This window comes from Abramis brama, assembly GCF_963993115.1.
Source record: "Abramis brama genome assembly, chromosome: 22".
In the NCBI taxonomy this organism is placed as follows: domain Eukaryota; kingdom Metazoa; phylum Chordata; class Actinopteri; order Cypriniformes; family Leuciscidae; genus Abramis; species Abramis brama.
In genome coordinates, this window is record NC_139984.1 from 3,516,743 (window position 1) to 3,544,735 (window position 27,993).

The 27,993-nt window shown below is 39.6% G+C and overlaps 2 protein-coding genes across 3 annotated transcripts; both read right to left on the minus strand.

Annotated features, from left to right (window-relative positions):
* Positions 1–223: 223 nt before the first annotated feature.
* On the minus strand, positions 224–10,662 carry adtrp1 (androgen dependent TFPI regulating protein 1). Its single transcript, XM_084099114.1, has 6 exons — positions 10,466–10,662; positions 9,605–9,739; positions 7,111–7,212; positions 5,928–6,043; positions 5,683–5,843; positions 224–1,349 (listed from the first exon to the last, which is right to left on the minus strand). Exons 1-6 carry the CDS (start codon positions 10,625–10,627, stop codon positions 1,324–1,326), a joined length of 702 nt encoding a protein of 233 aa, XP_083955240.1. The 5' UTR covers positions 10,628–10,662; the 3' UTR covers positions 224–1,323.
* A 5,683-nt stretch (positions 10,663–16,345) lies between these two features.
* On the minus strand, positions 16,346–27,958 carry mybl2a (v-myb avian myeloblastosis viral oncogene homolog-like 2a). Of its 2 annotated transcripts, none has more exons than XM_084099206.1 (8): positions 27,726–27,958; positions 26,367–26,438; positions 24,409–24,511; positions 23,674–23,745; positions 23,472–23,564; positions 23,065–23,285; positions 21,421–21,568; positions 16,346–19,244 (listed from the first exon to the last, which is right to left on the minus strand). In XM_084099206.1, the coding sequence occupies exons 3-8, from the start codon at positions 24,505–24,507 to the stop codon at positions 17,481–17,483; spliced, it is 2,397 nt and encodes a 798-aa protein (XP_083955332.1). In that variant the 5' UTR covers positions 24,508–24,511; positions 26,367–26,438; positions 27,726–27,958; the 3' UTR covers positions 16,346–17,480. The 2 variants fall into 2 exon arrangements, with proteins under 2 accessions (XP_083955332.1, XP_083955333.1); XM_084099207.1 differs by having other exon boundaries at positions 24,409–24,577; positions 27,726–27,946.
* Between the last annotated feature and the right edge of the window lie 35 nt (positions 27,959–27,993).

The following is a 27,993-nucleotide window of genomic DNA, read 5'->3' on the forward strand; positions in this document are numbered from 1 at the left end:
GTCAATGCAGCTCGTACTGAACCCAGTGACTGAAAACGAGCTGATTTTCTTGTTCTCAAAGCTTTGCAAACTGATCGACTTACAGTAAATCTGATTAAAGGAGTGTCTTAAGTAGGAAGTTAACCAACAGCTGACGCACTGCTCCACTTTACTCCATCGGCATCAAGAGGTGAACTGATACAGGGAGACCAAGCAGATTTAAAGGCAAAAGACACACTTTGACTGAATAAAAGTATAGCTCTGGTTTATTATTGTTTATGAATAAAGGACACAGATGACATGAATAATCATAGACGGTGTACACCAGTAATTGTCCCTCTTCAGAGATCACACATTTAACACAAGTGCCATAACCCTAATCACAGCAGGAATCATGTGTGCGGTTGGTCTCACAGCGCTGACCTTGTGAACGTCACAAAACTGATCCGTCAACTCGGTTCACCTAAACGGGTGTTTCTACAACATTTGTTTTTGATTAATGCAATTAATGCGTAACACACTGTAATGACAATGACACACTATTCTGCTTTATAGCATGTCGACAAAACAATTAAAAAACATTTCCGACTGATAGGACTCAAAGATGATGATGTTGTTAAACGTATTACTGCAGAGCCATTTCTCTGGATGTGAATGAAATGTACCAGATTACTTGGGTTTACTCGTGTCCAATAAAGGTCATCATCAAACTCTCGGTAAAGCCGAAAAATCACATTAAGGGCTTCACTAGTGAGATTACCTGAGTTCACGCAGGGTCAAAGGTCATTCAAGAAGCCCTCAAACTCTCCTCATCAATATTCAAACACCTCTTAATGCTTTCATTACATGCAATTGCACAATTTGCCATAAACTACATAGAAAAACTATTTTATATTAATTGGTCACCAGCTCAGGCTTTTTTTTTTTTTCCAATTAAAAAAAACGTATGCATCTGAGAAGGGAAAAGTGCTCGGTACTAACTGTCCCTTAACCACTGAACAACAGCATTCTGGGATATTACAGAGGTTTGGAAATTATAAAATAAAGAATATTATTTTTCTTTTAAAAATACAGCATTTTAATTTGTAAGTGCAACTGATTTTCATTAGAATCACAAAAGAAAAACAACAAAAAAACCCGGAATAAAACTATTAGTGTATGCGCACACCTTGTGTACAGTATGTGTGTATTAATGTGTCCTAGTGTCGTTCTGTATGCATGTATGCGAGGGCGAATCAAGCCCCTCCTGTATAACACACCAGCGACGACACTTCAGCTCTTCATTGTTCCCTTTGTTTGGCTGGTATTGAGATCCACACGGTTAATGTGTTTTCCAGTAGACATTTACTTCTTTTTCTTCTTCTGATTCCCTTTTGGAGAAAGACTACAGTCAGTATGGATCATAATAATAATAATAACATATAGAATCTACCACACTCTGTGAGGACAAAAAATATAGTTAGCTGGATATTCAGGTTAAAGGAATAGTTCACCCACAAAATGAAATTGTCCTGATTGTGTTCTCGCCCAGGCCATCCCAGATCTCAGACTCTTTCTTCAGCCGGAGACAACTAAGGAAACCATTTCAAGATTTTTCCCCATCTAATGCAAGTGAACGGGGATCACCATAGTCCATTTTTGACGGTCCATCACCATATTTAGGAGCTTTAAAGGGCTCCACATGACCTCAGCCGACAAATAAGGGTCTCAGCGAAACAATGTCATTTTCTGAATAATAACCATAATAATCATAATAATATACAACTATAAATGTTTGCCTCTGTCCAGCTCTGCGATGCGAGACGGTTGAGTTCACCAGCTTGTCCAGCGTGACGACCCAACATGCACACAGGATCATACGCCCGACCCCCCCGCTGTCTACAAGCGTGGAGGAGCGCAGAGCAAACGCTGAGGCCTCGTCAATGCAGATTAAAGGGATAGTTCACCCGAAAAGGAAAACTAGCCCATGATTTACTCTCCCTCAAGACATCCTAGGTGTATATGACGTTCTTCTTGCAGACGAATACAATCATAGTTATATTAAAAAAGGTCCTGGCTCTTCCAAGCTTTATAATGGGAGTGAATGGGCACTATTTAAGTCCATAAAAGTGCATCTATCCATGATAAAAGTGTCCTGAACGGTTTTAAAAATATCCATATCAACTAAAATAACCAGCTTCCGATAGACGGCCGTACACAAGTCGACTCACGCCACAAGAGTAACACTTGATGACGGTGTATGACGTAGATGTAGGAGTAGCCGTTTGGGACACTTTTATGATGGATAGATTGTATGGACTTCAAAAAAATGGTGCCCATTCACTGCCATTATAAAGCTTGGAAGAGCCAGGACATTTTTTAATATAACTCTGATTGTATTCGTCTGAAAGAAGAACGTCATATACACCTAGGATGTCTTGAGGGAGAGTAAATCATGGGCTAGTTTTCCTTTTGAGGTGAACTATCCCTTTAATGTTTGTGTGAGTTCAGTGTTTAACCCTTCAATGTTTAACACTGATGCAATCACTTGCATTTTTCTACAGATAAGAGTGAGACATCATCTGAAACTGTAAAGGCTCTGCTTTTATTTGTGTACACTCACAATAACAACAAAACCTTATATTCTCTGATAGAGTAATCCGTATGAAACCAACGAGAGGTTCAGTCATTATCTGTAATGTGGCCACACACACACACATTCTTGTACATCTATCTTTATGAGGACATTCATTGACACAATGCAATCTCTAGCCGCTTACCCTAACCTTACCCATCACAACTAAGTGCCTAACCCGACCCCTGACCCTAAACCGACCCTTAACCTCATTATAACCTCAAACAGGCCTTTAAAGGCTCTCAGAAACTGAGGACCGGCCAAAATGTCCTCACTTTACTCTCTCTGTCCTCACTCCAATGGTCTAAAACTCAAACTGGTCCTCACAAAGATAATTGTACAAGTACACACACACACACACACACGCACAGAGCAATTGTCCGCGCAAACCTGTAAACACCCACATCACCCCATAAACAACGCATCAAGCTTTAGCTCAAAGGAAAGATGCTTCTGCTTTTCATGGCTGTGAGGAATAAGCCTTGAATCTGATCCAGCGGAGGATTTCTGACAAGCAAGTTATTTATTCTTACTCGCATTAGTTGACGTGTTATTTCTGCATAGATGGTCTGTTCGTGTGTGTGTGTGTGTGTATCCTGGATGCCTCGATCTTGTGAAAGCTAAAAGATTACTTCCACTGGTAAAAACATAACTACCGTTTAACCGTTCAAAGAGGAAGTGTTGGGCGAAAAACTTCAACTTCTTCCGGCACAGTTGTTTTGGACTGTTTTACAGTGTGTGAATGACGCTGGACATGCAGTCTGTGAACGATCCTCTTGTAAACATGTAAAAAGGGGCTGGTTCTAGTGGCCTACTTCAAGCGTGACCTTCTCCACACAGTGCGTCACACAGGAGGTGCTGAACTCCACCGTCAGTGCAGAGCTGGACCAAGGCTAACAATTATAGTTAAAAAGGATATAGGCCTACATTTATTTTATTTTTTTTCTCCAGAAAAAGACTGATGGTTTCGCTAGAGTAGAGCCTTATTCGTCAGCTGGGGTTGTGTGGAGCCCTTTAAAGGTACAATATGTAAGATTTTTGTAATAAAATATTTAAAAACCACTTGCACAGTGTGATTTATTTCATGCAGTTGTGTATTTACAATATCCCAAAACACCCCAAGGATTTGCAAATCCAGAGAAATTCCAGTTTTTAATAATGGCTCGTCCCTGGTTATTGTCACTAGAGTTCTCAACGGGTCGGGTCGAAAATATAATCAAATGACTCGGGTCGGGTCAGACCTCGGGCTTAATCTTTTCCGCTCAGTGAAAAAAAACAAAAAAAAACATTTATTAATCGTCGCTGCTGTTCACCGTAAAGAAAGTCTGGCTGCTGCGTGCATCATGGAGAGGGGCGGGGGCGGACCTGACGCACGCCTTTAGCCTGGAGAGAAGAAGATGGAGTTGGTGAAAAGTAAACTTGCCGCAGGTGAATTCACCGTCGCTACTACAGCCTATTTATATATTTAAAGTTTATTGTTTCAGTTGTTTGTATTGTTAAAAGGCGTGAACATTAAAGGTTGATTTGAATTCCCGTCTGCTGGTCATGATAATACGCGTATGAGAAAAAAAAAATCTGACGCGGCGTCGGCCCGCGGGCCGGGTTCGGGCAGATGTGTCGTGTTACATCGGGTCCGGGCTTTAAAGGTCCCGTATTATGCCCCTTTTCACAAGATGTAAAATAAGTCTCTGATGTCCCCAGAGTGTGTATGTGAAGTTTTAGCTCAAAATACCCAACAGATCATTTTTTACAGCATGTTTAAATTGTCATTTTTTGGGGCTCAGAAAAACGCGCTGTTTTAGTGTGTGCCCTTTAAATGCAAATGAGCTGCTGCTGGACGACCCAGGGGGCGGAGCTTCATGAGCTCGCTCAGTCTCTCAGGACAATTTCATCTCACGGAATGATGATAATATCAGAAACTCTCAGTAACGGTGTTCATTTCGAGTCGGACAATAATGCCTACAGAGTCAGAGTGCTGTATAGAGATGGAACAGGTATAGTTTAGTAGTTTAATTACGGTTATTATAACGTATTTGTCATCTGCTTGTATGTATCCATTATTTATTAATAGCCTACAAGTCTGCTGTTTCGGACCAGGTCCGAATGATGATCAAACATATACTGATGAGTTTAATAAAGTTTATTGTACATCACACAAAAGATGAAGTAAACACAGTAAGTTATAAGAAGTGCGCAAGTACATAAACGAATTTCAGTAGAGTTGAGGGAGCATTCCTGTGGGTGGAGGTTAGTCAAGAAACTGTTCTAATGAAAAAAAAAAACTCTTTCATTAAAGAAGGAAGTAGAGGGATGTAGTCCAAACGAGCCGTTCACTGTAGTCGACTTCTGTTAAATAAAATATCTCGCTTGGCATTGAACTTTGAGCTTTATAATTTTACAGATATTATTTATGCTCTAACAGCAACATTACACACTAACTAAAGTTTGAAACATGGGATCACGAAGAACGGGACCTTTAAAAGCCACGGGCCGGGTCGGGTCGGGTTGTAATTTTCAGGCCCGTTGAGAACTCTAATTGTCACCTATCAATGATGTAATATCCGTGCTATCCTCGGTTTCTGCTTGTAGAAACCACATATACATACATATATATATATATATATATATATAGATGCATCATTAACGGCATTTTCAATGGGCCGCTATCCGTAAGCCACCAATGAGGAATCTATGTTTGCATATCTATGATACAAGATCTCGCACGCCGGTGTTGTGTCGTTCAGTCATCATGGGTCACGATTATAGATTGGCGAGTGCAGAAAATCCCCCCAAAAACGTAAACGTAGATCAACTGAGGCAAGCAGGCTTTGGGAAAAACTGAGAAATAAAACAAGGATCAATATCGGCGTGGCGTTTTCAGGATTCAAGCTTCTTTTAGAAAAATCCTGGAATGTTTTCCTCTAAAACCTTAATTTTTACAAGAACAAGAAAGTCATGTACATCTTGGACGGCTGGGGGCCATTAGTAAATAATCAGGACATTTAAATTTTTGGGTGAACTTTTAAACGGTTCCAAGTTAGCGGTCCCTGTGTAAAGACAGATCCGTCTAACGGCGGGCCGGTCCTCACCTGTGGCGCCCCACATCACGAGGCTGAGCTTCTCTCCTAACAGGTACAGAGGAGCCATGGTGAGGGACGCGCCGCCCAGGAACACACACAGTCCCGCGGGACTCAAGTGAGCCATGATGGGGTACACCCAGATCCCGGAGGCGTGGTGCACCCACAGCACCCTGATGAGGGACGGGCAGAGACACACATCAGTGCAGCTCTGCTGAGGAGAGAACCAGTGTGTGTGTGTGTGTGAGCGAGATTACCATGACAGATACAGGGCGGAGAACAGAGCCAGCACAGAAATGCCTTTAGTGCGACTGGGATACGTGTGGTTCTGCAGGAACATCTGGAGCAGCAGCAGAGGCATGATCACCGTGTGCTGGAGGACAACACACGTCACACGTCAACACACACAGACAAATAATCACGACTTAACGAGCATTCCTTACTTCAATGAGCTCATCGTTTCTGCCTTAAATTATTACATTGTTTAAATTAATACATTTTTAGCTAACTGTGATTTGTATATGTACATTTCTGAAATACATAACTTAGACAGAGCACTCGTTTCACACATACTCGTTTAATTAAATAAAATGTAGTAATCTCACCATAAATGCGTTTAATTAAATAAAATGTGGTAATCTCACCATAAATGCGTTTAATTAAATAAAATGTAGTAATCTCACCATAAATATATTTAATTAAATACTGCTTTTTTTCACCGTCATCTTTTTACTTTAAGACCGGGGTAAAGCAAGGAAAACTACAGTTTACCTCAACAAGGTGAAATAATGATCAACACTCGTCTCACACTCGTGGAAAAACAAGTTATTTGTGACATGCAAGATTTATAATATTAAAATTTAAATGCAAAAGAAAAGGCATGATAGTTGGCTGTTTTTGTCAATTTTAAGTTTTAATTTAAAATGTTTGCGATTTACATGGCTAAATATTTGACCACTTGCTTGAGCAACTTAATATAAGTAGAAGTAATGCATGGAATAATATAGGCCTACGCTGTTTAAACGTGCATATGTCCATTAAAGAGTGTATTTGTGTACAAAGAGAATCGCAATGCTGACAAAACTTTTTTTAAATAAAAGTTGCTGATAACTTCTGCATTTGAAATACAAATAGTGAGTATGTGTTTGTGGTACAGCCACAGTTACGCACTGCAAACGCAGCAGATGTGGAGCACTATAGCGTGTGCACATGGAGTATGTGTGAAACGGGCGTAAATTGTAATGTGGATTAATGCATTGTCTGTAAAGCTGCTTTGAAACGATGTGTATTGAGAAAAGCGCTATACAAATAAATGTGAATTGAATGTCCAGACTGCATTAAATGAGCTCTAGATGAAGGCTGTGTATTCAGTGTGTGCACAACACACCCCTGATCAGGGCTCAGTGAAGTCACTGCAATATACAATATTCATCTTCTCACCATTGCGTGATTCAGCCAGATGGGAATGATCTCATCTAACATCTTGGGATACACCAGCTCTCGGTCGTAAGTGTAGAGACTCCAGAAAGAAGCAAACACAAACTGCAGGCAAGAAGATCAACTCATTCAGTTCACATTAGTTCTTGACCAATAAAGTTTGATGATACCGATATTTAAGCAGCAGGCTTGGCCATTATCCAATATAAACGATATGACACAAAATTATTGACATTATATATAAAAAATAATAATAACATTATATATATATATAAAACAATATTAAAAGACAATATGCACTGAAGCAACAACAGTTTTCTAGTTCTTCTATGACTATTGTTATTTTAAGAGCTCATATTGATGCTTATATTGAGACGGATTGAAATATGAATGAATGAAATACTGTTTTTAAAATACATTCAATTAGACTATTGGTGAAAACACTGAAATGGTAAGAGTTTCATGTTTTGTGTCAGCCATTCACATCCTATATAGAAACACTATAAACTATAAACTATAAAACTTTTAAAATTCTTATAAACACCCAGTTCATGTTTTTAGCATTATATTTTCATATTAACAGTGTGTATTTGGTCTCTCCAAAAATCCTAGTCATGCTCGAATGTCTCTGCATTATTTAACATAATTGAATAAATTAGCAAAATTTTTTAAATGTAATTTACTCAAAAGAAATAGCCTGGATACTCTCTTCCACATACTTAAAGTGAAAGAGAAGCGAAACTTTCAGTGAATAAAGACTTAAGTTACAGCAGCAGTATGACCTATAAGACATGATATATATATATATATATAGGTCCCACTTTATATTGTCTTTAACTACTGTGTATTAACATTAATGTGCTTTATAACCAGTGTTGGGAGTAACGCGTTACAAAAGTAATGCATTACAGGAACATATTACTTCTTGCTGTAACGCAGTAGTGTACGGCATTACTAATCAATTTTCAGTAATATTTTACCCGGTACATGTTCGGTAACGCTTGCGTTACAACACACTTTTAGCCCAAAATGTAATTGTTCAAAAAAAAAAAAAAAGAGACATTAACGAATGAAAAATGCAAGTAAGTTATACCTGCTCGTGGTCAGTCGAAAGCCGCGTGTGGTGTCCAAGTTTGTAAATAAAGACTAAATTACCGCTTCAGATATATTTGTATGGCGATTTATTTCATTCATCTCCCTCTTGCTGGTGTAACTTTGTATTGTGTGACATAGTCCAGTAAAGCCATGTTTAGGGCAGGTTTAAATAAATGCGAACACAAAAAATAAAATGAATATATTATGTTCTGTGGAGAACATGTCCTCCTTCATCCGGTGGGTAGTAGCCTATTACCTTTGGTTTGCTTAGTAGTGTCATTTACAGAATTACTAAAAAATGTTTTGCTACCTAAAAGTTAAAGATTTTTTGTGTCACGCATGCATGTATATTTCCCTCATAATAAATATAAAACGCATGTGTAGACTGATATTTTTCTAATGTCTAAACTCCTTTATTAAGGGAGTAGCCTGTGGATATATAAACAGACGTTTCAATATATTGGTATTAAATGCATTTTCTGAGAATTTATATTTCATGTTTTAACTGCAAATGTCACGTCCATGACACTGGAATTGCCCAATTTTAAAGAATTTATCCTCAACTGGTTTTGTGGTGTAGGTCTACGTATTTTATAATGTTAATTTCAAATAATACTAATAGTAGTTTAAAGATGTGGTAGCATTAGATCTGGACGGGAATGATAACTCTGGGAGTTGGAAGGGGTGTGTCGCGATTCTGCCTTCTCACACAGGTTCGTGGATCTGAGTGTCGCGATTTCGGTTTCATCGCATATCGTTACAGCCCTAGTCATTTTAGAATGTTAAGTTCTACTTCTGTAGTTATTTTGGTGAAAGTAACTCAAAAGTAATACAGGAGTAATGTAACGCATTACAATTCTGAGACAGTAATATTGTAAGGTAAAGAATTACTTTTAAATAACAGTAACAAGTAATGTATAATGTATTACAGTTTGGAAGTAACTTGCACAACACTGTTTATAACTGAGTTTGAGTGCTCAATCAGTAGAGCGTTGGCGTAATTCCCAGCAAGAACTGATAAGGAATGTAAATGTGTACTTTGAAATGCAATGTAAGTCGCTTTGGATAAAAGCGTCTGCCAAATGCATATTGTGAAATGTGAATTTAAATCAATAATTTGATACATTGAACTTATTGTGTACATACATGTTTTTTTACAGCGTTACTTATATTTAAACAAACACCTGCATGTAATTAACTTCTGTAATTACATCTATAATTACACTATTGGCCCTTATCTTACACCTAAACCCTTCCTTAAACCTGCATCCACCTCAACAGCAGCACAAGTGCAATATGAGCACAGTACATTGTTTTAATTTTTTTATGCAAGTGCAATAGTAGTTTAGGACATCTAATATAAAGTGTGACTTCATGTGTGTTGAGCTTTGCTGGTTCTCACAGTGCCGACGGGAAAGGCCAGCGCAGTGAAGAAGAAGTCTCTGGCTTTAGTGAGGGTCCGAGTGTGTTTCACCGGCACCAGCACGAGCATCACATCCACGAACACACACCATCCAAAAAACACCGCCTGCAGCACCTGACACACAAACAACACACACATGTGAGTCATGTGACATGAACACACTACAGCTGTAAAGTTAATTTAACGTTTGACACTCGGTTTCATACCGATTAAACTCTGCGCATTTCATGTTTTCAGCACAAACCAACTCAGATATACATAAACAGCCTTTACACAGCGCAAGGATTAACTTCAAGAAATAAAATATATATTATTTAGGCTAGCCCTATACGTTTTTATACCAAACTAATAGTAACATGTTCAGAATAATATCCCTTTTATTGCTCAAGGCTTGTTTTTCAGATTATTAATCTGGTCATTTTTATATACAGTACTGAACCCATTTTAAAAATACCAGATTAATCATCTGAAAAACAAGCCGTGTGCATTATAGGGAATAATATTATGAGTAATTTACCATTGGTTTGATACTATTAGTTCAAACGGTGTTGTAGTTTGATGGATTTACAGTATCGCATACATTTAAAGTTATAAAATTATTATAAAACATGAAATGCCATTTTCAAAAAAGGAGCCTTGTACAATAAAAGGGATTTATTTTTCTGAACATTGTACTATTAGTTTGATTTCAATCATATAGTTAAATTGTTTCACTGATTTATAGGTCTAATATATACACATTATTTTTTTTATTATTATTATTATGAAACCGAATGTCAAACGCTGGACTGAAGTCACCGGCGCGTCATCAAAGGTGGATTGAGTGTGAACTGCTCCTACCAGATTAATAAAGGTCAGATACTTCCAGCGGCCTCCGTATGAGCGCACCCCGGGGTGTCTGTCTGAGGTCTGCAGGGAGCAGTTACTCCAGATGGTGAATATATACCAGCTGAAAACAAGCAGATGAAGCAGCAGGCACATCTTCTGCCCGGTGGCGGCCATGACAGTCCTCCTCCTCCTCCTCCTCTTCTTCGGGTTGTGACGGCAGCTCGCGGTCTGAATGTTGCACTACTGCCACCTGGAGTTAGGTAGCTCCTATTCTGCCTTGTCCGACCGCTCCTCCTGCACTCCAGTATGTTCAATACTCAACATACTGTTATTCCTAATTTTTCCATTTATTTCATCATTATTAATAGACCAATTTTGTTGTCTCATTTCTCAGAATTTTGACTTTTATCTCTTATTTCCGAGTTTATATGTCAAGATTCTAAGAATAAATATCAGAATTGCAAGATATAAGCTCGATATTTCAATATTCCCCCAAATTTATATCCCTAAATTCTGACTTTTTCTCCCCCAGAATTGTGATATCATCTCGCAATTGCAAGAAAAAAGTCAGAATTGTGAGACAGGCCTAAAAATCCTTAAATGTTAACTATATAAAACGTTATAGTTTAAATAGTAGGCTATTTCATGCTTTAACTGTAAAGCTATTATGCCCCTGTGAACTGCAAATGTGAATATCATGTAGATCTATAGTTTACATCAAACCCATGCTTTAATAGCAGACTAATCATAACTGTGTGTGTTTATCTGCACAGGGCGACAGCATTCACTATAAACATGAAGACCATCTTTTGTATATTACATTTCTGACATCTAAAGGCACAGCAAGAATTTATTTCTGTTATCCCGTAGATTTTGACCATTTTCCACCACTTGTTTTTTTTTTTTTTAAATGCATTTTTATAAGTACAAAACATAATTTACATACAGGAGTACATATAACCATACATGTCAGGGAAAAACGAAGGAAGAAAAAAGGCATTTTACAGAAAAAAAAAAAAACCTTGTACCTATTAAACAGCTGTGTAGTTTTCCTTGCTTTTAAGTTTTTACTTTTGGACATTGTTTCTAAATATATTTTAATATATTTTGACATTTTTTTCATTCCATTTGAATTTATGAATATAGCAACGGGCATAATAATTAAATCAAATATAAAGAAAATATTTTTATCACCATCGAATGAAAAACATTATTAGGAGTCCTTTCCTAAATATTTGGGTCTTGGGACACTCCCAAAATAGATTATTAATAGTCTCAAGGGATTTTTTTCAAAACAAAAAAAACAAAAATCTTCCATGTTCACGTTAAAAAGCTGTACCACAAGTGAGGCTTCATCCAAATTTGACTAAAATCAAGATGTTTTTTAAAAAGAAAATGAGTAGTAACAGCAGTATACGGTAGATTTAGATTGAAGAAGGGAACGCAAGAAAATATTATTACATCCAGAACTTGTGAAATCCTTGCCCTGCAACTTAATACAAGTAAATTCTGCAAAGAGCAATTATTATTATTATATTCTAATCGCCTCTAAAGTTCCTTGGGAATTGCATGTAAACCCATAAGAATATTGGATCAACTGAAAAGTTACAAATATGGGGGGGGGGGGACATAAGAGTCCATGAAAGTAATGCTTGTTTGTGGAAACTTGCAAGTTTAATGGGTATTTTGTTAATATCATAATCACATTTCAGTGTGAACTCTATACCACCTGCTTTTTGAAATATGAAGTTAGGTACTGTATAACATACTTTTCAAAATGTAAAATAATTTTTGAGCCATTTTATGTTGAATATCATGTTAGAGATCTTAAAACCCAAAACATTGAATCCTCCTTCAATTTTTGACCTACAAATATTCTTCCTCCACTCGTTACCAGTTTTTCTGCCGCCACAATGCACGCGCATCATCTTGTATTTTTCACAAAATAATCCTTTGGGTATTAATTTGTTTGTTGGACATCTATAATAATAATAATAATAATAATAAAAGAGTTTCCTGGTAATGTGTATAATAATTAAATGTACTTTTTTCCTTCAAGTTTATTGTTGCAATACCTTTCCATTTAAAAGCTCTCATAATAAATGTCAATGTATTATTAATTAATAATAAAAGTATTTTGACACATATAGGTTGTTCTGTCACTTAAGTTAACGACAAGTTGACAAATACTGTGAACATTTACTTTTTTAATAAACTTTATTTGCATTAGTACAAGGTATTGACATTTCTCTTTTAGGACCAACATTCAGCACCGGTAGTTTTTATTCCCATGTGTTTCTGCCTCATGTCACACCTCTCCTTGAGGATTGATCCATACACCTGTCAGTCAGCAGGTCTTGTGTGATCCTCTCAATGTGATGTGAATCTGAGAGAAACAACTTATTGGACGAGAACAAAATGTAGTGGACATTGCAAACTAAATGGAGGCAGATCTGAAAGCAAGTTTGCAGTCAGTCATGGATCAAAGCTTTGCCAATACATTCTCAGAGAGACTGACGCCGTCTCCCACTGGATGCTCAAGTGGAGCGGAAGAAGAGCTGGAGCAGAACACGCACCACGAGCTGAACCGCGACTCGCTGCCGCAAATACAGACGAGTGTCGCCCATTCTGGCACGCTTTTCAGGAGTTCTCCTTCAGCCACCGGTTCATTTAGGATGGGCAGCAGTCAGCTGTGATGCCACTGTGTTCCTACTGTCCCACACATATGCACATAACATGCTGTGTTTATGTGTATATACTGTATATACAGTGAGGAAAATAAGTATTTGAACACCCTGCTATTTTGCAAGTTCTCCCACCTGGAAATCATGGAGGGGTCTGAAATTGTCATCGTAGGTGCATGTCCACTGTGAGAGACATAATCTGAAAAAAAAAAATCCAGAAATCACAATATATGATTTTTTAACTATTTATTTGTATGATACAGCTGCAAATAAGTATTTGAACACCTGTCTATCAGCTAGAATTCTGACCCTCAAAGACCTGTTAGTCTGCCTTTAAAATGTCCACCTCCACTCCATTTATTATCCTAAATTAGATGCACCTGTTTGAGGTCGTTAGCTGCATAAAGACACCTGTCCACCCCATACAATCAGTAAGAATCCAACTACTAACATGGCCAAGACCAAAGAGCTGTCCAAAGACACTAGAGACAAAATTGTACACCTCCACAAGGCTGGAAAGGGCTACGGGGAAATTGCCAAGCAGCTTGGTGAAAAAAGGTCCACTGTTGGAGCAATCATTAGAAAATGGAAGAAGCTAAACATGACTGTCAATCTCCCTCGGACTGGGGCTCCATGCAAGATCTCACCTCGTGGGGTCTCAATGATCCTAAGAAAGGTGAGAAATCAGCCCAGAACTACACGGGAGGAGCTGGTCAATGACCTGAAAAGAGCTGGGACCACCGTTTCCAAGGTTACTGTTGGTAATACACTAAGACGTCATGGTTTGAAATCATGCATGGCACGGAAGGTTCCCCTGCTTAAACCAGCACATGTCAAGGCCCGTCTTAAGTTTGCCAATGACCATTTGGATGATCCAGAGGAGTCATGGGAGAAAGTCATGTGGTCAGATGAGACCAAAATAGAACTTTTTGGTCATAAATCCACTAAACGTGTTTGGAGGAAGAAGAATGATGAGTACCATCCCAAGAACACCATCCCTACTGTGAAGCATGGGGGTGGTAGCATCATGCTTTGGGGGTGTTTTTCTGCACATGGGACAGGACGACTGCACTGTATTAAGGAGAGGATGACCGGGGCCATGTATTGCGAGATTTTGGGGAACAACCTCCTTCCCTCAGTTAGAGCATTGAAAATGGGTCGAGGCTGGGTCTTCCAACATGACAATGACCCGAAGCACACAGCCAGGATAACCAAGGAGTGGCTCTGTAAGAAGCATATCAAGGTTCTGGCGTGGCCTAGCCAGTCTCCAGACCTAAACCCAATAGAGAATCTTTGGAGGGAGCTCAAACTCCGTGTTTCTCAGCGACAGCCCAGAAACCTGACTGATCTAGAGAAGATCTGTGTGGAGGAGTGGGCCAAAATCCCTCCTGCAGTGTGTGCAAACCTGGTGAAAAACTACAGGAAACGTTTGACCTCTGTAATTGCAAACAAAGGCTACTGTACCAAATATTAACATTGATTTTCTCAGGTGTTCAAATACTTATTTGCAGCTGTATCATACAAATAAATAGTTAAAAAAATCATACATTGTGATTTCTGGATATTTTTTATTTAGATAATGTCTCTCACAGTGGACATGCACCTACGATGACAATTTCAGACCCCTCCATGATTTCTAAGTGGGAGAACTTTCAAAATAGCAGGGTGTTCAAATACTTATTTTCCTCACTGTATTATATTAGAGTTTGCATGATGAGTCCTGGTGAGAGTGCAGTTCATCTGAATAAGTGTGAACGCTGCCATCTGAACCCTGGTGCCACCAAACAAGCGGACCGAGACGCAGAAAAGATGGGACTCGCACCGCTTAAAAACAAACTCTGGTGCGGTTTGAATTAAATATGAACGCAACACGGACCAAGGACATGTAAACGAACCAAAAATAGGACATGATGTCACAGGATGCGACCCTAAGAAGGGCAGAATGCTCGAGCATACCTGTTTTTTGTTGCCCATCACAGTTCGGGAAAGGATCAGAATAATTAGGGCAAAAGAGTAGGCGTGTTTGGCGTGCTGTAGGGCAGAGGAGTAAGGGGGCGTGTTTACTCAGGAGAGAGAGTGAGCCAATCAGCAGTAGGGGGGCGTGTTTACTCAGGAGAGAGAGTGAGCCAATCAGCAGAAGGGGGGCGTGTTTACTCAGGAGAGAGAGTGAGCCAATCAGCAGTAGGGGGGTGTGTTTACTCAGGAGAGTGAGCCAATCAGCAGAAGGGGGGCGTGTTTACTCAGGAGAGAGTGAGCCAATCAGCAGTAGGGGGCATGTTTACTCAGGAGAGAGAGTGAGCCAATCAGCAGTAGGGGGGTGTGTTTACTCAGGAGAGTGAGCCAATCAGCAGAAGGGGGGCGTGTTTACTCAGGAGAGAGAGTGAGCCAATCAGCAGTAGGGTGGTGTGTTTACTCAGGAGAGTGAGCCAATCAGCAGAAGGGGGGCGTGTTTACTCAGGAGAGAGTGAGCCAATCAGCAGTAGGGGGCGTGTTTACTCAGGAGAGAGAGTGAGCCAATCAGCAGTAGGGGGGTGTGTTTACTCAGGAGAGTGAGCCAATCAGCAGTAGGGGGGCGTGTTTACTCAGGAGAGTGAGCCAATCAGCAGTAGGGGGGTGTGTTTACTCAGGAGAGTGAGCCAATCAGCAGAAGGGGGCGTGTTTACTCAGGAGAGAGAGTGAGCCAATCAGCAGTAGGGGGCGTGTTTACTCAGGAGAGCCAATCAGCAGTAGGGGGCGTGTTTACTCAGGAGAGAGAGACAATCAGCAGTAGGGGGCGCCCTACTGTAGGGGCTGGAGCAATAACAGGAGGTGTGTGTGATTGTTTGGCTTGATTTCAAACAACAGTGTTACTCAGAAATCGCTCACTGCAACTTTAACCAAATGTTCACACTTATTTCCACACAATGGGTGTCTTTAAGACAATCATGTGACTGACAGAATCATAAAGAGGTAGCCAGATGAAGCTTGCAACGCAAACTGATTTGATTGGAGTCTGACAGGCAGGTCTATGTGACCCCGACAGTGGCATAACTTTGTTTTAAAAAGTGTGTGTGTGTGTGTGTGTGTGTGGGTGGGGGGGTTTGGCGTTGCTCACACAATGCTAAATCATAAATCAGATGTATGTACAATAACATTACGATGTCCAGCAATCAATTTAAATAGTACATAGTTTGTCGTTTAATGAGGTCTAATATATATTGTTAGTGGTGCATTTAAATGGTCCAGTGGCAGAGCTTTTGCCAAGCGTGTCAGAGGTTCTGGGTTCTTATCCGCACTCATATAGTTTTTTTTTTTCTCATCAAAACCGATTATGTTTATCAGTGGTTGTATATCAGGCAGGGACACGTTTGTGTGCATTTTGTTTTGTAATTTCACTGGAACGAATAGAGAGTCTCCACAACGGTTTGAAGCGCGGGTCCGAGTGAAGACTGTGCGGCGTGTGCGCGAGCCACAAGAGAACACAGTATCCGCGCTACTTATAGCAGTGGCAACGAGCACTTTGATCACTTGATTTCAAAAACAACACATTTCAGCGCTAGATTGCCTTATATTTAACAAACGAACTAAATGAATGCTCTGCTAGTTAACAGAGATGTTTTATTTATTTGTATTGGTACATTCGTGCCGCGAGATGTTTCAAAAATGGTGGGGACAATATCGACCTTAGCAAAAAGTGGTGGGGACATGTCCCACCCGCAAATTACACCTATGGACCCCGATCACAAAACCAGTCATAAGTCGCATGGGTATATTTGCGGCAATAGCCAACAATACATTGTATGGCTCAAAATGATCGATTTTCCTTTTATGCCAAAAATCATTAGGATATTAAGTAAAGATCATGTTCCATGAAGATATTTAGTAAATATCCTACTGTAAATATATAAAACTTTAATTTTTGTGAGTGAATACAGCACAATCGTGAACATTAATGGACAACTTTAAAGGAGATTTTCTCAATGTTTCAATTTTCTTGCACCCTCAGATTCTAGATTTTCTAATAGTCGTATCTTGGCCAAATATTGTCCTATCCTAACAAACCATACATCAATGGGAAGATTTATACAGCTTTCAGGTTATGTATAAATCTCAATTGTATATGGTCCATGGTCACATATAAGCAGATTATCCCTCATTCAGAATTATGTGAAACAACAATTTGACAACCAATGTAGTTCTAGATGTCAAAAGTTTCAAGATCTTTCAAGTTTCAGGTTTATTGTCAGTGGCATGCTCATGAAAAGTCACTCAATTAAAAAAAATCCACTGAATCCACTGAAAAAAAAAGGTACATTTTCTATCTGCATATCTTCCCCAGTTCCTCCAAGGCAAACAGCTCAGTATCACTCGGCTGCAGTTGTGCTGTGCTTCCTCAGATGCTCTCGGTACAGCAGAAGTCGCTCTGTCGTGTGCTGTGGAAGCTGGCTCCTTCGGGCCCGCACAATGCAGCACGCTAGAGGAAACAGTCTCTTAAACCCCCCTGAAGATGCTGGGACGGCCAACCATTTGCGGCAAATGCTCTGCAGGCGAGGGAAGCGGGTCGCTTCTTTCCAGAAGGTTTGAACGGAAACATCTTCCTCAGACAAGAGCTCTGATAAATACTGAGTCAGCTCAGCGGACTGCATATCAACATGTTCTGGTCCATCACGTCCCATCTCTTTTGCGGCTTCACTCAGTGCTGACTCCACAACTAAAGAGGCACGGTGTTTGGAAGGCGTAAACAGTGTGTTAGTCTTGAATTTCTCTTTTCCACTGTCAAAGGGTTGAAGCTTGATTCGGGGGTCCAGAACTGTGGCTAGAATCAAATCTCTCCGCAAAATAAGAGGTTGGAAGTAAGAACGCAGACCAGAACGGAGGGATGAGCAGAAAAGGCTGAACTTTGTGGTCTTGTTCTCAAGTGTTTTATCAAGTCCAATGATAGTAGGGATGATGAGGGACAAGGTGATGCCGTCTTCCTGAAGCACTTGGACCACCTCTTCAAAAGGCTCCATTAACCCAACAAACTCCACGACTTGATCACGTGTAACATGAACCACAGGTGGACAAACGTGGCAGCAGTTCGCCTCTGTGTGGGCTTGATTCACGAGGGTCATCACTAAGTCCCACACTGATTCCTGCATTATTTCTCGGATGATGGTGATTGTGGAGTTCCAGGTGTAGCTGCTGGTGCTGAACGTGCCAGATAGCGAGAGCTTGCATGTCTTTGTGAGAACCTCAAGCCAGTAGGCGCTGCGTCGAAAAAAAGACACCACACTTTGCACCTCAAGTAGTATACGCTCAACAACTCTGGACTTCTTTATCGCCTCCTTAATCATGCAATGCAGGAGAGTAGTAATACAATCCAGATGTTTGCTGGAAGATACTTCAGCTATAGAGAAATCATCTATGGTGACCTGATCATCTAGAAAACTCAATAGTTCATCTTCATCGGGATCGTTCTTCTGTGCAGAAAACATGATCTTGTGGTCACAGAAAAGATCATGCGTAGCAATAGTGTTCTTGGCCTCATGGATGATGCTGTAACCAATGTTATGGGGGAAAAGCCCATAGCTTAGAAGAACAGATTCGATTTCTGCTCCGATCTGTGTTGTAAACTGTTTACTCTGCAAATGGCGAAAAGCCACAGTTCGCCTGTGAACGTTCCAGTCGTCATCAAGAAAATGCATCTGAACGGCAAGAAGAGGTTCTGTATGTTCACCAGCCCAAATATCAGCAGTGATGTGAACAACATTACGGCCTCCGCTCAACGACACACAGTTCCTGAGCTGCTGGATCAGCTGTGGCTTGATTGTCTTCTCCACAGCGTTATATAGTTGTGAAGCGATCGTGCGCTGCGAGAGCTGAGGGTGTTGAGGACCCACTGAAGTCATGAACCTACGAAACCCACAGCCTTCAGTGAAGTTTAGCGGTAGCATGTCCTCCGCAATCATCTGCAAAACATCATCTACAAACGCTTTATGTTGCGAGTCCACAATGGAAGGACTTCTGGAGAAAGAGGGTGAAGCTGAACACGGATAGAGGGGTGGACTGCTGGTCTTCAGGTTTTTCTCTGACGCTTTCCTCTTCATCGGTTTCACCCTGGGCAATGGCTCCGGTGATCTTATGGACTGTGGATTAAAATCAAACATTAAAATCACAAGTGCAGGCAAACACATTTACTTCTAATTTATCCCAATTACAATAGCCGCTTTTCCACCGTCGGGCCATATCGCTCTGTTTGCTTAACCGTTCCCTTCCATGCCGATCCGGTCCAGTCGGTACGAATAAATCAAAAACTTTTTGAGTCACGAACGCCGTGCTACGTTAGATTTCACAAACGTAATTCCTATCAACAAGCTCACTTAGCACGGCGTTCGTGACTCGATTGGTTGAGACTGTTTCCCAAGATGACGCCTGTCTGTAAACGCGTAATGTACTGTCTTTATAAAGTATCTTCTTATTAAACTGTCTGTACACTTACAAAGTTCTCAATGCTTCGGTTTGCATGTAGGGACCCTCATTATGCTACCGTGTTAGTGTGAGGCTATTTTGAGCCTTGTTAGTGGTATTAACTAGCGATTTACTTTTACTTACTCTGTGCCCCATATACTAGCGTTATAAGCCAAACTGTTTTTAGAGATAAAACTCTTTACATTCGATTTTCATGAAAACGCATCCCAGGGAACGATCGACTCGGTAACCATGTGTTAATTACCCCTAGGTTCATTTTTCACCGGAGTTGTCCTTTAAAAGTTCACGGCACAAAGCGAAGAAATGTAGATCGCACAAATCCTAGTGTATATCTGTCCAACAGTTTATTGATCATTTGTTTCTTCACAGTTTTAAATTCCAGTTATTGTGTGTTTGATGCCGATTCATAGTCCTTGTGATGTGTGTGATCTAACAAGCACACGGTAGCGAGTCATTTAAAAACAGCAACAAACTCCAACAAAATAAAGTCATTGTATGCAAATCCACAGCCTTTTCTCTACAGATCAAGCATAATAATGTGGATATCATATTGGAGAGAGTTTTACCGTGCATCCTGCTGTAACCAGAAGAGGCGCGCGCGCTGTTTGAATACTGAATGGAGAATGACAGCCGCAGAGGAGGGAAAACGAGTTTCCGTATACTTTATTGAAGTAAATAGACTTCTGTCCCTCACATTAAGCTATGAAATAGGCTTCAGATGAATTTGTCACCCAAACTGACGTGAAAAAAACGCCCGGTGTGGCCCTGTTGCGCGGGGACGGCGATTGTCAAATTTTCAGGTCGGAAAATCCGGAATTCCGGATTAATCCGGAAAAAATCACATCCCTGATAAATAAAACGGATGTAATGTAACGGAGCTCTTTGGACTGTAATTACAAATGCGTCAGTCGTTGCCTTAATAACAAAAGAGTTTTAACGGTCATCAGCATCGTAAATCTTGCAACGTTTTTGCCTTTTTAAAACTATGTATCTATATTTATAACACAATAAATAGTATTATATTACCTTTTGACATCTTTCTCTCTTCTGACTGCTGTTATCAATCGCTCTCTTTTTTTCCCTCTTTTTTGAAAGTTGTGAAAACACTATTGTGAAGTTTTTCTTTTGCTATTTGAGCAAATGGTAACACAAAAAATATATATTTAATGTATTCTCTCATTCATCGATATGGAATTTTACCCAACTATGACGACTTTCGCTTCTGAGAGACCAGGAAATGTGAAAAGGGTCTAACAAAACCTTGATTTTCACCACATGGGGACTTTAAAGGGTTAGTTCACCCAAAAATGAAAATTCTGCCAGTAATCACTCTCCCTCATGTTGTTCCAACCCCGTAAGACTTTCGTTCATCTTCGGAACACAAATTAAGATATTTTTGATTAAATCTGAGAGCTGTCTCACTCCTCCATAGGCTGCTAGGTAATCAATATCTGCCATCCTAGAAAGTTAGTAAAAACATCGTTAAAATAGTCCAAGTGACTACAGTGGCTCAGCCTTAACTTTATCAAGTGACGAGAATACTTTTAGTGCGCAAAATAAACACAGATGGTGTATGGTTATGGTAACTACAGAGCTACATAGTTTTAACATATGTCAGTTTTATCCAGTATCGTCGATAACCTGACTGCTGAAATCAACATCGGCCACTTGTGAAATATCATCGATATATACAATAACATCATCAGATCGCCAAGCCCTACTGACCACAGCAATTCAGTCTGACTAAACTGACACAAATGAAGAATTCTGCCAGATCTAGAGCTAATCAAACTGGATATTAACACAACAGTACAGGATAAAGATACAGAATACCTTTTCAAGACTTGTGGAAGCAGAGCTTTCTTTGAGCGTCAGGTAGATTCCAAGATCACTCAGGTCAACATCCTCCATCTTATAGGTGCCCTTGTCCATCTTACGCTTTAAGGTTGAATACCAATGGTTCTTTATGGAGTTATCAGTCCTGTCAAACATTACCAGTAGGAAACTGAACTGAGTACAATGCCTTATGTTATAACAGTAATTACAAATAAAGATAAAATAGATGACAATACTATAAGACTATTTAACATTAACGGTATGACGATTTATCACGGTTCTTAATTTTCATATATTTTTAATGATAAAAAAAGTTGTTAGTCTAATCCATAATCAATTATTAAATTTAATTGATTAGACATGTTTTAGATTATTGAACTTTGAATAAACAAAACAAACAAATGGTTTCAAGTTTGTTATAATAAAGCATTTGTTTAACCAAAGAAACCCTGTTTTCATTCAACAGTCATTTAAACTGATGATAATAATTAGAATTGATTGTTTAAAGGGACACTTTACCTCTGGAAAGATGAATGTGTATTTAAAATAGGTCATTTATGTAGAAGAAATGTGAAATTATTTTTGAATTTGGAGCTTTCTAGACTAAGAAAAGCCAGAAAATTTATTTTTGGCTCATGTGGATGAAAGACAACAACTCCCAGAATGCACTTGCTTCGCTGCCCTAGGAGGCCACTCCCAAGCCACGCCTACCGGTAAGAGAGGGCAGTTGACAACAACAAAGCTAAGCTACTAGCGAGTCTCCGTGATGAGTTTGCCAGGGATTTCGAGATCGCCCAAAATGTCCGGGATTCGCCATTGCGTTCTACAGTCGCCATTCATCATGTTTACTGTGGCGAGCAGGACGAGGCTGAGGGCCGCGGGAGAACGGCATGAGGCCGGTGGCGTCATTACTGAGACGCGCCGGTCTCGCATCTCTCACGGAGGAGCGGGAATTTTCTTAGCAATGTTAAAACGCACATCAACCGATCACTTGTTTAGCGTTCATGTAAACACTACATTCAGATTCACCGATCGGAATGAATTCAGTTAGACTGAAACAAAAGGTGTGCATGTAAACAATGAATGGCGACCGCAGAAAGCAAAAGCCGAATCCCGGACATTTTGGACGATCTCGACGGCTGGACATGTCCGGGAAAAAGAGGATGGCATTGGAAATCAAACGCACTGGCACTGATCTGTGATAGGTCTGTTAGCGCATTAGGTCCAACCCCCTATGGGCGGGTTTGAAAGGGTGGGAACTAGTGCTTGTAGTCTCAACAGAAATCTCTGTTGCACTTCCTCCAACAATGACGCAAAATGACGATTTTTGTGTCATTGTGGGAGGAAGTGTTAAGAGGTAAATACGGATTTCTCCCATCTCAGGGGAAAATGAAAGAGTGTTGCATGACCATTCAATAGTATGACTGGGTTTCTAACAATGCAAAGCTTAATGCAAATGGGTGGAGTGTTCCTTTAATACCGTGATATTTTCTGAGACCGCTATCATATCGTGAAAATCTCGTTCCGTTACAACCCTATTTAACACTAACTATAACAATACATATATATATTTAACAATACAAACAAGACTATTTAAAAAAAAAAGAAAAAAAAAGAAAAGAAAAGTAATCTCTAAATTACCTTCCAGGGAGAAACTTTGCAATTTGTGCCCAGCGAGATCCCAGAACACAATGGCATTTAACGATGAGAAGATCCTCGTCTGTTGTCCAGGGTGTCTTGATCACAGAAGGGTCGAGATGATTATGCCACCGCTCTCTGCACTGTTTGCCCCGCCGCCCTTTCAGGTGCTTTGCAATCGTGCTCCACTTCTTGTCACCAAACAAAGACACCAGCTGAATGAGCTACAGGAAGAGAAGACAACACAGTTAGACAGCTTCTGACAAGATGATCCGTTTTCTAAATTGATGCCTTCAAGACCAATACTTCTAAGAAAACAATGAGGATATCCATGAATGCCCCATGCATGTTGTGCATTTTGTCCAGCTCTGATATTTCCAAGTCTAATAAATACCCCAAACAATGCTCACCCTTTCATCTTCTTCTTTGGTCCAGGCTCCTTTAACGAGCTCTGGGTCTAAGACAACGGTGAATCTGTTTTTACATTCCTGTGCTGAGCGCCCCTGCAATAACACACAATTCCAGAGTTACTACAATTTCTCAAATATGTACAGTCACAAATATCCACATAAACATTTTAATATTTATGAATAAACACTTTAGATCACTTGCCGGTAGGTATCCAGCAATCAGTTCCCACTCCTCCCGGCCAAACCTCACCACGAGGGACGCAAGACTTTCATCCTAAAAGTTAGCCATAAAACATAAACAGTAAGATTTGTAGCACATTATAAGCAATATAACGATGGCATCAGAAAAAAAATCATAGTTTCAGGCAGTGTTGGGAGTAACGCATTACAAGTAACACTATACGTTACGTAATCACATTACCTTTCCCAAGTAACTAGTTACTTTTTCAAATAAGTATTTCGTTTTCCCATTTATTGACATGTTGAGAGAAATCGTGAGTGAGTGCTGAGGCGTTGTGTGCGTGAACATGATCAGATGGTTATTGTAGATCTGAGTTATCGTAGACTAAATGTGAGCATGCATTTACTCATCACACTTTCACAGAAACAGATTTAGTATTCCTCAAATAAAATAAAAAAAGTCAAATGCAAACTCAGAATATTACATAAACCTGCAATAATTAAATGTTAAATTACACAAATATACTTTATGTATTTAATCTCACTTTATTAACCAAGTCTTTGTTGCTGACCTTCGATGATCCAATTCAGCAAAACTGATAAGTAAAAATGACTTTAATTAAACATCACATTTGTGTTTTATTTTTTGTTTTTAATCACTTAAGTAATAATGTTGAACTTTCTTCTTCTGTGGTCCAGGATGGCAGCACAATTAATTAATTAATGATTTTAATGCACCTCTAGTGATTTAGCTCACCTCTTTTGAAGTCCATTTGCTCTTCAGTCGTTCGCTATCTTCATCAATATCAGACTCCAGATCAGTCACACACTTAGGGTTAAGACTTAACCCTTCCATTACACTACACACACAGAAATGAGAATCAGCACACCAAACCCTTGCTCTGTCTCTGCTTCCAGCTGTGTTTCTGTTGGAAAGATGAATTTGTCCAGTTCAGTTTCCTAGATTTGCAAGCAGGATCGGCGGGACCTAACTCTGCAGGACAGTGAAGAACGCTGCTATACACTTCTGTCCACCCTTTAACAGACTGGGATGACGCTTCTCCACAGTGCATCTAGTCAAAAGTTTTTTTTTATTATTTAATACACATTTTTAATGCTATACTTTGTTTTATATGTAAATGACAAAAAACGCTGAAACGAATTAACGCTGCTGAGTAGGGATGGGTACCGAAACCTGGTATTAAACGGGCCCCGGTGCTGAATTATGAAAGACCGCTGGATCGATAAGCTCGGACGTTATCGGTTCTGCTGTCGGTACTGGAGAAATTAAGAAAGTACACGTGCTATTTATTATTGCTATAAAGAAATTATTATCTTGCAAATTGAATCTCACCAGCCACTTCTATATATAATAATATTTAACCATTTGTCTGTGATGCATTTTTGCTAAAGAGAGAGAGAGTGTGTGTGTGTGTGTGTGAGAGAGAGAGAGAGAGAGAGAGAGAGAGAGAGAGAGAGAGAGAGAGAGAGAGAGAGAGAGAGAGAGAGAGAGAGAGAGAGACAGAGAGCGATCTTTCACGCTGAGCCACGGCGTCCTGCTGACGATTGCTCCATTAATGTGAATCAAACAACAAAAGGCAAAGAGAAGATTAGTCGCAGCTCTTGAATGAATAATTTTGGCTTTTATAAGCTTTAATCTATCCATGATAAACTATGCAGTGTTATTTTACATCTGACTTTATTAGATGTCTTTTTAGCCCATATTACTCCTGAACAGTAATGTCAGTAGACATTACTGAAATTAAAGCACTGGGTATGTAATTTGTATATTTGTTTTATTGTATACTTTTTTTTTGTTTGACCATGTGTTTGTACTTTGTTTTTGGTGTCCTATGTCTTCTGTATATAAAACACAAAAGCCTGCACCCTTCTGCATAACATACATGTTTTATTTGTTTTGTTAAAGCATTGCTTTTTCTTTTGCTATAGATCAGGGGTGTCCAAACTCAGTCCTGGAGGGCCACTGTCAAGGTCTGATTATCTGGTTCAGGTGTGTTTAACTGGGGTTGGAGCTAAACTCTGCAGGACAGTGGCCCTCCAGGACTGAGTTTGGACACCCCTGATCTATAGATATTTATTTTACATTTCAAAATATAAAGCAATATTAATTATGTTCAAAATTATTTTTCCCCCTTTTTTTTAATATAACAAAAAGAACTGATAAGAATACCGTTAAAGTACCGGATCGATAAGGAGTATCGTTAAGAGTAGTAATACCGTTAAAACCTTAACGATACCCATCCCTACTGCTGAGAGTGTGTATATAACGGCTCAGGAGTGAAGGCCAATTTGACATCCTTCTCTGTTCTGACCAACATTAATAATCTCTCTATATGTTTTCCTCTTTTGGAAAGTTGTGGAAACGATCACACGATTTTCTTTTGCTATTGGAGCAAATGCAAATAATAAAATGATATTTGCTGTCATCTCCCATTCACTGCTATAGAGTTTCCCCAACTATGACGACTTCTTCCGCAACGGGAACCCCAGAAGTGTAAAAAGGGTCCGTACACAAACTGCTCCAATGAGAAGCGGGTGCAGAAAACTGAGTGATAATGATAGGCATATTGTTTTTGCAAAATTTAATGAAATATGGTTTTGATAAGACATGCAAACTCGTTAGTGTAAAAGAACAGAAAGATGCAATTAAGTCAACAGAGGTAGAAAGTTAAACAAAGGGAACATGCAACATACCTTACTCTCCCTTTTAAACAGCTGCGCTTTTGAAGAATGACTCAAATTAATCGGCAGACTAGTATACTGGACCTAAACATTTGGAAAGAATCACTTTAGTACAATAAATAAAACTTTCCATCACTTATTTAACACCAGATAACACAGCCATTGCATGAAAATAATGATCAGCTTACGAATATAGGAACATATCACTGCATCCAAGAGCACCAATACACTACCATTTATTCTAGATACAATTCATTTTGGTAGAATTAAACAATACTACTAGAAAGTAATGATAATAACTAATTCTCAGAGGGTTTTCTCTGGGGTTGAAGTTGCTATGGTCCGTTCATGTCCTCCTGGGAAGTCGAGTTCACGACGGCACTTCTGTCGGAGTAAGATGGTGGTGTAACTTCTTTTAATTAACTACACAAAAATACAGCAAGGTTCTTAAACTCTAGTTCTACTAAATGAAGGACAGGTCAGGTGTGTTTTGCTTTTATATGTTTTTAAATAATTTATGAAGCCACTGTAAACTTTGTTACAATTAATATTATATTATAATGCTATCATATTCTGTGCAGGAAATTAGCTTACTTTGCTGTAAATAGAAAAGCGTGACAATATCACTGCTAAATACCTGTAAGTGTTGTGGTATCCGCCATGTTTCTCACGGACACGCCCCCAAATCGTGAAGATCGGGGCTTAAGGAAAATCCCGAAATTCCCACTCGTATTTACAACATTGTGTTCATGAGCGTTCAACTCGTAAATACGATTTTCCGACATGACTTCAACGCACCAGTTCGGTTCTTCTCGCCGCATTGCATTATGGGCACAACTATGACCGTTGGTGAACATTTTTGCATATTATGAATCAAAAAGATGCGTAACTTAGATAATAAAAGGCAACCTGTATAGTAAATAAAATTGTTTTAGGACAACAGGACAAAAGAAAACACACTACACATAGGTGAGAGTGAGCGGTTTCCGACAGAGAAACTTAATGATTAACGTTAGCATTTCTGGCTAACTTAGTTCTGAACCAAACTAACCGAAAAATACCATTAACCTCACGCTGTAGTCGATGTTTTCATTTATAATGATGCATAATTTAATATCAGTCTACTAAAGATCCCTCCTCTATAAAACTGAAGTTGTTCTCGTATATTTCAGACACCAAAATAATCCGACAAAACTTCGACAGTTGGTTCAACGGCTGCTAACACGAGACAGACTAACGTTAGGCGATCTGAGCATCAGTTTGTGGACAGAGACGCCGGGTTGTCATTTCTTCGGATACGTTACAGTGGAGAACATTTCCAGCAATTTTAACAGAACACTTTTGTTGAAAACTGTTGTTTTACTTTCTTACCCACACGCTTGCCAGGACATATCTTCGCTGTTTTGCAGAAGTCTTAAATTTCTCCGATAGTTCAGGAGGCACCACACTATTGTACGTGTAAGATACACGTGCAATAAGATACACGTTTGTTATGAATAATCGTCTGCAGACTGTGTGTGTGTGTGGTTTTGTGTGCGCTTCTAACCTCCAACTGCTGCCTGCCCTGAGCTGAGCCCGCGCGCGCGGATCCTGTGTTCACGCGCGTCACGTGTGCGCTCAGCATTGCGCAGTTGCCCCG

Excerpts from the sequence above, each read along its gene's own strand:
- adtrp1 (XM_084099114.1), bottom strand. The coding sequence starts at position 10,627 with ATGGCCGCCACCGGGCAGAAGATGTGCCTGCTGCTTCATCTGCTTGTT. Across the intron at positions 9,740-10,465 it reads ATCTGACCTTTATTAATCTG|GTGCTGCAGGCGGTGTTTTT; the intron begins GTAGGAGCAGTT and ends TTTGTGTGTCAG. Across the intron at positions 6,044-7,110 it reads TCTGGCTGAATCACGCAATG|CACACGGTGATCATGCCTCT; the intron begins GTGAGAAGATGA and ends GTTGTCCTCCAG.
- mybl2a (XM_084099206.1), bottom strand. The coding sequence starts at position 24,507 with ATGGAAGGGTTAAGTCTTAACCCTAAGTGTGTGACTGATCTGGAGTCT. Across the intron at positions 23,746-24,408 it reads GCAAATGGACTTCAAAAGAG|GATGAAAGTCTTGCGTCCCT; the intron begins GTGAGCTAAATC and ends GCTAACTTTTAG. Across the intron at positions 23,565-23,673 it reads TGATTGCTGGATACCTACCG|GGGCGCTCAGCACAGGAATG; the intron begins GCAAGTGATCTA and ends GTGTTATTGCAG.